Source organism: Trichechus manatus, unplaced genomic scaffold, assembly GCF_000243295.1.
Source record: "Trichechus manatus latirostris isolate Lorelei unplaced genomic scaffold, TriManLat1.0 scaffold00038, whole genome shotgun sequence".
Classification (NCBI taxonomy): Eukaryota; Metazoa; Chordata; class Mammalia; order Sirenia; family Trichechidae; genus Trichechus; species Trichechus manatus.
In genome coordinates, this window is record NW_004443974.1 from 2,886,619 (window position 1) to 2,897,529 (window position 10,911).

The 10,911-nt window shown below is 37.9% G+C and overlaps 1 protein-coding gene across 1 annotated transcript in view; it reads right to left on the reverse strand.

Annotated features, from left to right (window-relative positions):
* The window catches only part of LOC111820453 (DNA repair-scaffolding protein-like), a 691,204-nt gene that overhangs the window by 596,993 nt on the left and 83,300 nt on the right, over positions 1-10,911 (reverse strand). The window contains exons 3-4 of the mRNA XM_023730855.1: positions 4,142-4,297; positions 3,340-3,406 (exon numbers count right to left, since the gene is read on the reverse strand). Of these exons, the coding sequence (XP_023586623.1) occupies positions 3,340-3,406; positions 4,142-4,297 (223 nt within the window). The remainder of the gene's footprint in view (positions 1-3,339; positions 3,407-4,141; positions 4,298-10,911) is intronic.

Genomic DNA, 10,911 nt, shown 5'->3' on the forward strand with positions numbered 1-10,911 from the left:
AAAATACCACAAACTGAGTGGCTTATAAGAATAGAAATTTAACACCTTACGGTTCCAGAGGCTGACGTCTGAGATCAGGGTGTTAGCCACCATGTTGATTCTTTCTGAGGCTGTAAGGGAAAATTTTTTCCATGCCTCTCTTAGCTATGGTAGTCCCAGGGGTTCCTGGGCTTGCAACTGCAGCATCACATGGTATCCTTCCTCTGTCCCTGTCTTTGTGTCTCTTTTCTTTTACAAGAACACCAGTTATACAGAATTAGGACATACCCTACTCCAAGATGACCTCATGCTGACCTAACTGATAATAGGGTCACAATCACAAGTACAGAGTTAGGTCTTCAACATATCTTTTTCAAGGACACAATTCTCCCCTTGAAGCCAAGGTCCATTCTAGAGGATATCTAGGAAGAACATCAGCAAGACTGTGAGAACAGTTACCATGCATTTATAAACATTCCTGTGTGCCCACTGTATGCCAGGCATTGTGCTAGCCTCTGCAACATAAGGATGAGCCACAGAAGAGGTCTGGACTTAAGAAACCAATGGTACAATAAGGAGAAAAACAGGTGAAGGAATGACTAAAAAAGAAAAAAATTTAGTATGCCTCTCAAAGGGCAGGAGATTTCTGGCCTCAATTAACAAAGACTTTGAGAAAATACTTTGCAGTTATCCTTCAGAAAAAATAAACAGTCCCCCCTCCTCCAGTTTTATTTTGCTTGGTAAATACTTTTTTTTAGTTCTACCTTTAAAGAAAATCATTATCTACCAAGGGTCCACCCAACCTCTTTCAATCTCATGTTTTTTTCTTCTTGCTTTTCCCATGAACTTTCTGACAAGATTTTTTGTCAACATTCATTTGCTCCCTTCTCCCACCACTTCTTATCTTCTGTCTTCGCTTCCTTTTTCAGGCTTCTCTGGTTCTCAGTGCCTTCTTTTCTGCCCTTCTGAACACTCTGCAAAAATATGTTCACCCACTCTGTCTGCCAGCGCTCATAAAAATATCACTTCCATGCCCTAAAAGTGGTGTAGAATTTTTAACTTGGAATTGTTATATAATACAAAGCCTCAAACTGGTACTTTTAGAAGCTACTATTTTTTAAATCAAGCCTCAAACTGGTACTTTAGAAGCTACTATTTTTTAAATCAACCAGTTATATTCATTTAAAAATGAAAATGCCTGGAGTCTCTTTTCCTAAGAATCTCTATTTTTAAATTTTTATTAGATTATTAAAAAAATACTTTCTTGCTTTAACAAGCCATATGTTGCATGTAAAGTAACTGTACAGTGATACTAGCTCTTTCAGCCTTTCAGAATATATTGGTCATTCTACAGAGTAGGAACTATAGCAAAGTGGAAAGAATATGTACTGGCAACCAGAAATTATCATAAAGATCCTTTTGTAATTAAGTACAAAGTAGGAACTTATTTAACATGTTTTTCTCCCTCAAAGTCCGATTTGACTACACTTATTTAAAATCTCCAGAAAAAGATATAAGCCACATCTATTTAAAGACAATACTGCTTTGTTATTATGAAGGTTTAGATATAAGAGTTAAATTGAACTTTGAATATCATAGCACTTGGTACTAATAAAAAGAGAACTAAAATTCTACAGTTCCATCAGAAGACCATGGCTATTACAAAAAGACGGGTGCTAGTTTACACACAATGTTTTTATGAATTATTTTAAAATATTCTGGGAAATTTTATTTTTCACTTGCATGGAGTTCAAGAACCCCCTTAAGTGTTAATGAAATAATTATATACCTAAAAATGTTTAGTCTGTTAATCACAGAAAGTTTTTCCACTTTGTAGAACTTTGAGCAAGCTCTCACACAGTTATTTCTCCATTCAGACATAACAGTAATTGCCGCCATAAATTAAGTACCTGCTAAGTGTAAACTCTTGGACTAGGCATTTTATCTACATTTTTTAGCTCACTTAATGCAATAACCAAGGAGCTCTCGTGGTTCAATGGTTAGGCACTTGGCTGCTAAATGAAAGATCGGCAGTTCGAAGCCACCAGCCGCTTTCTGGGAGAAAAGACCTGGTGATCTGCTCCCGTAAAGGTTACAGCCTAGGAAACTCTATTGTGCAGTTCTACTCCATCATATAGAGTTACTATGAGTCAGAATCAACTAGATGGTCCACAACAACAATATAATAACCCAGTGAAACACACACTGCGCCCACTTTACAGATGCAGAAAGTGAAACTCAGGATGTTTAACTTGCTTTCCCAAGATCACACAGTCAGGACACAACAGGACCAAGACCCTGACCAAACCTCTGCAGCCCCCAGCCCCATTCTCCCGACATTGGCCCCAGTGTAACTGAGTGTGGGAGCAGAGACAGCTGCCCACCTGATATCCACCCTCTTCTACCTTACTAGCAAAATCTTAATTATTTTTAGGCAGCACATACACACCTAATTAAAACTTCTTCATTTCCCTGAAGCTTCTTTAGAGGAGGTGACCCTGTGTGACAGGTTCTGGCAAACAGAAGAACCCAGAGAGGGTATTCATTCCCAGAGGAAGGTTAAAACTCATTTGAGAAAATCTTTAGAGTCTTCACTCATCCCAAGAACTTGGCCTGGACATCCACCTTACAACCATGAGAACAAACCCCACAGTAAGGGTGGCAGTGCTGAATTCAGAAACTGAGCTGCAGGAGGTAAATTCAACCCCATTTGTTCAAACACTCTAACAGAATTTTCTACTATTTATAGCTGAAAGCCTTCCTAATTAATTCACCAAGAATTTCATAGCCTGAAGTGTTATTGTTAGGTGCATTGAATCAATTTCAACTCATAGCAATCCCATGTGACAGAGTAGAACTGTCCCATAGGATCTTCTAGGCTATAATCTTTACAGGAGCAGATCGCTAGGTCTTTCTCCCAGAGAGCCACTGAGTAGGTTCAAACTGCCAACCTTTCAATTAGCAGCTGAGCACTTAACTATTACACCACAAGAGCTCCTTTAGCCTGAAGTAGTACAATTCTTATATGATGGGCCATAAATGTATTTCCCAAGCCAGGGTTTTTTTCAAAACCCCAGAGCTATAAGCCTAAGCTAACCTAATGGGCTCTGCGATGAGTGAACCCAGGAAGGATGCACATGAAATTTAATAATTTCCTACAGAGGGCAGGAAGAATAGGTAGATGGTTAACAGAGATGAGATACAGGTATCTCAAAAAAGTTCTTTTTACATTGTTTTGATGTTTTCAACCATGCCTACCCAAAGTATGTAAATAACTTTTAAAAATCAAACAAAATATATCAAAGAAAGATATACTAGCCTTACACCTTCTCTGTCAAGAGATCAATAAAAATACATTACCTTCCTCGGGTCTGGGAGAAAATTCAAGGTGCTTTTCTGTAATAGTCTTCTTTTCAGCTGTTAATACCTTCAGGCAAAAGATAATAAGGTATTTCTTTAACTGACAAGGACTAAAAGCCAACAATATTTTATAAAACATTCAGAACATTAAATTACACCCTCCTTAACACATTTCTGTTTTCCTTTACTTTTATTTACCAATTTCAGTATTCTCAGAGCACCTATCCTTATATACTTATGTTTATTTTTATGTTTTTCCAGACTCTAAAATCGAGAGAGCTAAGTGATCAAAACTTCTTCACGTAAGTATTCAATATTAATAACTCTTAATAATGAGGACCCCGCCTATGGGGTCCACATTACTATTTGAACAAAAAAAATCTTTAGAATTTATAACATCACTTCTCTGTGTTACACATATTTCAAAGTTACTACATATACAAAATTTAACCAAAATATCTCAATAGCCAAAATGTTCAGAAGATGTAAACACTTCATAAATATACTTCTTATGAAAAGTAGTGTGCTCAACAGTTTGATCTTCTGAGTACATTCCCAAGGTGTATCTTCCATTTGCAAAGAAATAAGAAATATTCCACATGGCACAAAGAGGTGAATCCTAAGTTGCCATAATTATAAAAGGAATTCAAAGAATGAGAAATAAAAAAAGTAATGCACCAATTATAGTATTCTGAAAGAAAATGAGGAAGGGAATTCCAAACAAATATAATGACAGTGGCCTGAAGACTCAGGAATCTAGTAGGATTGGCATTCACGGAAAATAATTTTACAACTACTTTACCTGAGTTCCAGAAGTGTCCTGAAATCCTTCTCCACATCTGAGCCAGGCTTCAGAGAGGGAGGCAGCTGCCCCCACTGTCCTGAAACTTGCCTTTCTGAACTGCGGTGGTCTCTCTCTTGGCAAGAATGAGTATTCTATATCCCAATTCCTTTTTCTCTAGAGAAATGAGAGAAGAAAATCAACTTCATTAACTATACATTAAATTAACCATGGAAATCCAGGAAGACAGCAGGATGAAGGCAGAATTTCTTAATGTCTGTGAACTCTCACGTAAAAATAGAGCAAACCAAACTAAATAGGAACAAAACAATAAACCCTATGCACATGGATAATTCTTAAAACTAGTTAACAAATGCTAAAATACAAATGAGTGAAGACTAACAACCAACACTCCTAAGTTCTATAAACAGAAAAAAGCAATGAGACAAACGGCAGACCTGCAAAAAGGAGAACCGTACCATGGACCTGTAAACCCGCTGACGTCGAGTCAATTCTCATAGTGACCCTATAGAACAGGGTAGAGCTGTCCCATAGAGTTTCCAAGGGGAGCCTGGTGGATTCGAACTGTCGACCTTTTGGTTAGCAGTGGTAGCTCTTAACCATTACAACACCAGGGTTTCCAGACCATGGACAGCAGACAAGAAAACAGAGCAAGCCAACTTGAGGACAGAATGAAGACAAGGGGTCAACCTTAAGAAGACCCAAAGACATGAGAGCAATCTATGAAACTTTAAACTGACCAATAGCGACTCCTTTCCAAGACAGGTCCTCATGCTGACGAGAAGCTGCTAGGAGTGAAATCAGCTTAACAGTTGAGAGACAACAGAAACAGGAAAAAAAAAAAAGGTGGAGGGGAACGGAGCTAGGAAGTGACAGTAAATAAACAAGTGGCTATATTTTTACACACTACCAAAGAACAACAGAAGTTAAAAAAAGCTATCCTGAATTCTGCCTCCTCCTAAAAGTTTAGAAGAACTATTATGACATAAAAATGAGCAATAGAAAAGTATAAAAGTTCCACTCCTAAGTATTTATCCAAAAGAAATATACATATGTGCCCACAAAAAGACTCGTAGAGCAATGTTCATAGCAACTTTATTCACAGTAGCCCAACACTGAAGCAGCACAAATTCATTACCAGGAGAATGGTTAAGCAAATTGTGGCATATTCACACAGAGGAACACTACTCTTTAATAAAAAGAAACTACTAATAAATTTAACAACATGGATGAATCTCACAGACATGCTGAGTGAAAAAAGTCAACACAAAAGAGTATGTACCTCACTTACATGAAGTTCTGAAACAGAACTAATTCAAGTTGAAAAATTGTAACAGTGGTTTCCTCTAGCGGATGGAATGGAATGAGACGAGTCATGAATTTTCAAGAAGAAAAAAATGTTCAATATTTGATAGAGATATATGGGTTATACTGACATGTCTATTTTCAAAATTATACAAGTAAGACGTGTATACTTCAATTATATAAATGAGCCTGAATAGCCAAAACAATCTTGAAAAAGGAGAAAAACATACTATAATGCTACAGTAATCAAAACAGTCTGATACTGGTATAATGACAAACATATAAACAAATGTAATAGAATTGAAAGTCCAAATCAATAATAAACCCATCAGTTTATTTTCAACGAGGACACTAAGTCCACTCAAGGGGGGTAGAATAAAACTCCATACCAAACCCACTGCCATCAAGTCGATTCCAACTCAGCAACCCTACAGGACAGAGTGGAACTACCCTATCGAGTTTCCACGGCTCTAATCTTTACAGAAGCAGACTGTCACATCCTTCTCCCGCAGAGTGGCTGGTGGGTTTGAACTGCCAACCTTAACCACTGCACCATAAATGATGTTGGGAAAAGTGAAGTTCCACATACAAAAAAATGAACCTGGACCCATATCTTTAACCATATATGACAATTAGCTCAAAACTGATCATCAGTTTCATGTAAGAACTAAAACGATAAAAATCTAAGAAAAACACATACCAGTAATCCTTCGGGATCTGGTTTTTAACAACGGATTCCTAGATACGATGCCAAAAGAATGAGCAATGAAACATAAAATTGATAAACTGGGGTTCATCAAAATTAAAAAATTTTGTTGAACAAAGAACTTTATCAATAAAGTAAAAACACAACCTACAGACTGGGAGAATATTTTGGGGAACCATGTATCTGATATGGGTTTAATATCCAGAAAACATAAAGAACTCTGACAACTTAACAAAAAGACAAACAACCCAATTAAAAAATGGGCAAAGGACTTGATAGACATTTCCCCAAAGAAATACAAATGGCCAACAAATACATGAAAAGATACTCAATGTCATCAGTTATTAGGAAAATGCAGGAAAAAACACAGTGAGATAATACTTTACTCCCACTAAGATGGCGATGATCACAAAAACAGGAAACGACATGTGTTGGTGAGGACGTGGAGAACTCGAACCCTCATCCATTCCTAGGTGGGATTGTAAAATGGTACAGGTGCCGTGGAAAACCATTTCACAGTTCCTCAATGGTTAAACATAGAATTAACATATGATTCAGCAATTCCACTCCTAGGTACAGACCCAAAAGAATTGAAAGCAAGAGCACAAACATACACTTGTACACCAATGTTCATTGCAACACTACTTACAACAGCCTAAAGGTGGAAAAAAAACAAAATGTCCATCAACAAATGAATGGATAAACAAAATGTAGTGAATACATACAATGAAATATTATTCAGCCTTTAAAAAAAAAGAAAAAGAAATCTGGATACATGCTACACGGATGAATCATGAAACCATTATCCTGAGTGAAACAAGTCAGTCACAAATGTTTTATGATTCCACTTACGTGAAATATCTAGAACAGACAAAGGCATGGAGACCAAAGTTTATTAATGGTTACCAGGGGAGGGAGGGAGGTGGAGCAGGGGAGTCATTGCTTAGGGGGCAACGAGCTTTTGTTCAGGGTGATGAAAAAAAATTGGAAACATTGGCAGTGATTGCACAGCATGATGAATGTAATTCATGTCACTGATCAATATAATTAATGTTACAATGTTAAATGTAAAAAATGTTGAAATGGCAAGTGTTCTGTGAAGCATGCATAAATAATACAAAAAAAAGACTTTCCTGTTATTGAAAAAATGAATTTTTGAAACTACATATTGAAACAACACATCACAAACCTGAAAATATCAACCCAGAAACAACTAAAGCCTAGATATATTTTACTAACACTACTATAAGAAAAAAACCTTTTGACTTATAAAGGGAATAAATACTACATTATCACAAGACATTGACAGCACCACTAAGGAGTAAGAAAATTAGATTCTCAGGGGAAGAAAATGTTAATTTCTTAACTCCTTAAATTTGCATTTTACTTTAAGGAAACTTCTAGATTTAGGCTACGAATCACATTAAGGTCGAGTTTATTATAACTTGACCGTTTAATCAGAAATATCACCCATAACCAATGCCATTATAATAAAAAAAATAATCAGGATTAAAATATAACATTAAAACTTTCTTAATTCACATTTAAGGAAGCCAAATTCAGGGCACCAGCTCTAGCGAAAGTCTTTCAATCTGTCTGCTCTGGGGAAAGATACTTGTCTCTTTTCAGCTTTTGTTTCTCTGTTCCTTGGCAATCTCCATGTGACCTGGCATCTACCTTCCCTCACTGTGCTTCCTGCTTCTTCCTTCTGTGCCTAATCTGCTCCTTTTATATCTCAAAAGCAACTAGTTTAAGACACAACCTATACTGATATGGCTTCGTATCAGTTAAACCCTATTCCCAAATGGGATTGCATCCACAGGTATAGAGGTTAGGACTTACAACACGTATTCTGGGAAGACACAATTCAATCCATAAAACAGTAAAGGATTATAACCTATTGAATACAACAGGCATCTATAAAATCTACTCAGATCGATAGGGGAGGAGAGAGGGAGGGAGAAAGGGAAGGAGGAAGGATTTATTCAGAAAGTCATCAACGGATACTAAAACTAGTAGATGAAAGGTTGATGAGGAAGAAAATATTTACACAATGCCAATATTTTACATACTGCTGAATTCTAAAAGTACTAGCTTACATAACTTGCTGGCTTATTCATTATCTGTTAAATAACTTTAGTATACGCTAAATAAGCACATATACTTTCAAACTGAAGATTACTATATCCTAAGTCTACCACTCATTTGTCAGTTTGTCATACTGTGGGAGCTTGAGTGTTCATTATGATGCTGAAAACTATGCCACCAGTAATTCAAATACCAACAGGGTCATCCATGGTGGACAGGTTTCAGAGGAGCTTCGAAACTAAGGCAGACTAGAAAGAAAGACCTGGTGAACCACACCTCAAAATTAGCCAATGAAAACCCTACGGACCACAGCAGAATACTGTCCAATATAATGGTGGAAGATCACCTCCTAGATTGGAAGGCACTCAAAATACAAAGTGGCTGCAACAATGGACTCAAGCATATAATGATTGTGAAGATGGCACAGGGCTAGACAATGTTTTGTTTTGTTTTGTTTTGTTGTACATGGGGTCATCATGAGTCGGAGCTGACTCGACAGCAACTAACAATGACAGCACCTCCTAAAGAGTAAGTGCCTGATAATGAGAAAATAAAAACTGTAAGTATGCTTACACAGTAAAATAATCACCTGGGGTTGGTATCTTCAAGAATCTAAGCAATGTTTTAACAACCTAGTCTAATTTACTACGGTTATTCTGAAAGACTTTTATGCTAGAATTCTAACACCCGGCAATTTGGCCCTCTTCATTATTCTCAACAACCAGGAACTTGTTAATATAACAATGTTGGAAATATGGTAATGTGTTTTACTTTCAATACTTGAAAACAAAAGCAACAGAATCATTTTCCACTAGCCCTGTACTTCACAGTCTGGGTCCAGTTTTATTAATCACTCCCCACTAAAATGAACAATGAATTCACTTTGGTTCTTTCACTTTCCTGCTTCCACACTGTTAAGAACTTAAGGCACAGTAACCTATGAAACCAAGATGTGAAAGACTTAATCTCCACACAGAGAGAGGAAACTAGGGCATTATGAAGGTCCCTTCAAAGGCTACATATTCAAGTATTTCTTTCTCAATCCCTTAAAGGTTTATAATATGACGTCTACCCTACTGGTTCAATACTAACCCTCCTATCTTTCAGGGGAAAAGACTCAATAAAATGTTAGGACTCCGAAGCTTAACAGCAATAAGTTAAAAAGACGCCAAGAGTTGCCGGAGGGGGAGTGTCTTAGTCATCTAGTGCTGCTATAATAGAAATACCACAAGTGGATGGCTTTAACAACGATAAATTTATTGTCTCACAGTCTAGTAGGCTACAAGTCCAAATTCAGGGCATCAGATCCAGGGGAAGGCTCTCTCTCTCTGCCACCTCTGGAGGACAGGCCTCCTCATCATCAGTCTTTCCCAAGACTAGGAGTTTCTCCGCGCAGGAACGTTAGCTCCAAAGGACATGCTCTGCTCCTGGTGCTTCTTTCTTGGTGGTATCAGGTCCCCAACTCTCTCCTTGCTTCCCCTTCCTTTTATATCTTACAAGAAATAAAAGATGGTGCAGGGCACACATGAGGGAAACTCCTTTTAGGTTAGATCAAAGATATGATCTGGGTAAGGGTAGTGTTACAATCCCATCCTAATCCTCTTTAACATAAAGTTACAATCACAAAATGGAGGACAACCACACAACACTGGGAATCATGACCTAACCAAATTCATACACACTTTTTTTGGGAGACACAATTCAATCCATGACAGAGAGCAAAATGGCAGCAAAGGCAGTCACATGCTATCATTTGCTGCAACAAATTCAGAAGAAAACAAGTAAAAACTGATGAAAGGAATAATATCAGAACACTGGACATCAATTAACAAGTTGATAGACCAAATTGAACACTGAATCAAGAAAGAGGTATCAGAAAGACGGTGGGGTAGCGGAGGTTCACAAAGTGTCCTCACCTCCCTCCCCTCCCCAACTAAGCATGGCTATCACTAGACAGCTGCAACCAGGGCCCTTTGGTGGGAAGCCCAGGGCTGCCGTGAGTCCCAGGATAAAGCAGAACAATGGACACACCACAGGCTGCAATACACAGTCAGTCACGGGATGGAGAGGAGGCACAGACCACGACACGTGAGCAGTTGGGACCAAAGACAGAACAATTTGGCTACCATAACGAAGGCATGACTTTTCGTGACTCCTGGGAAAAAGTTGTATAGTGAGGGCAGTGCAGGCCATAGTACATGAGCGGTTGGGCCCAGGGCAGAGAATCACAGTAGGTGCAGCACAGACTGAACCAACAAAGCAGTCCACCTGGAACACAGCGGCTCCTCAAGCACAGAACGGGCTACAGCTCCTGAGAGGCCCAGGAAAGAGCAAAAAACTCAATATAAAGACATATTACAATCACTCTCAAAAATTAAGGACAAAAAGAAGATTCTGAGAGAAACATGAGAGAAACTAAGTATCACACACAAGGGGTACTCGATAAAATTAAGTGCCGATTTCTCCTAAGAAACCAGGCAGGCAAAAAAGCAGAGGGATGTCTTCTCAAAATCAAACACCTATGCTCTTCAAAAGACTTCTCCAAAAGAGTCAAAAGAGAACCTACAGACTGGAAAAAATTTTTGGACAGTACAAGTCAGACAAAGGTCTAATCTCCATAATCTACAAGAAAATCCAACACCTCTACAACAAAAAGACAAATAATCCTATT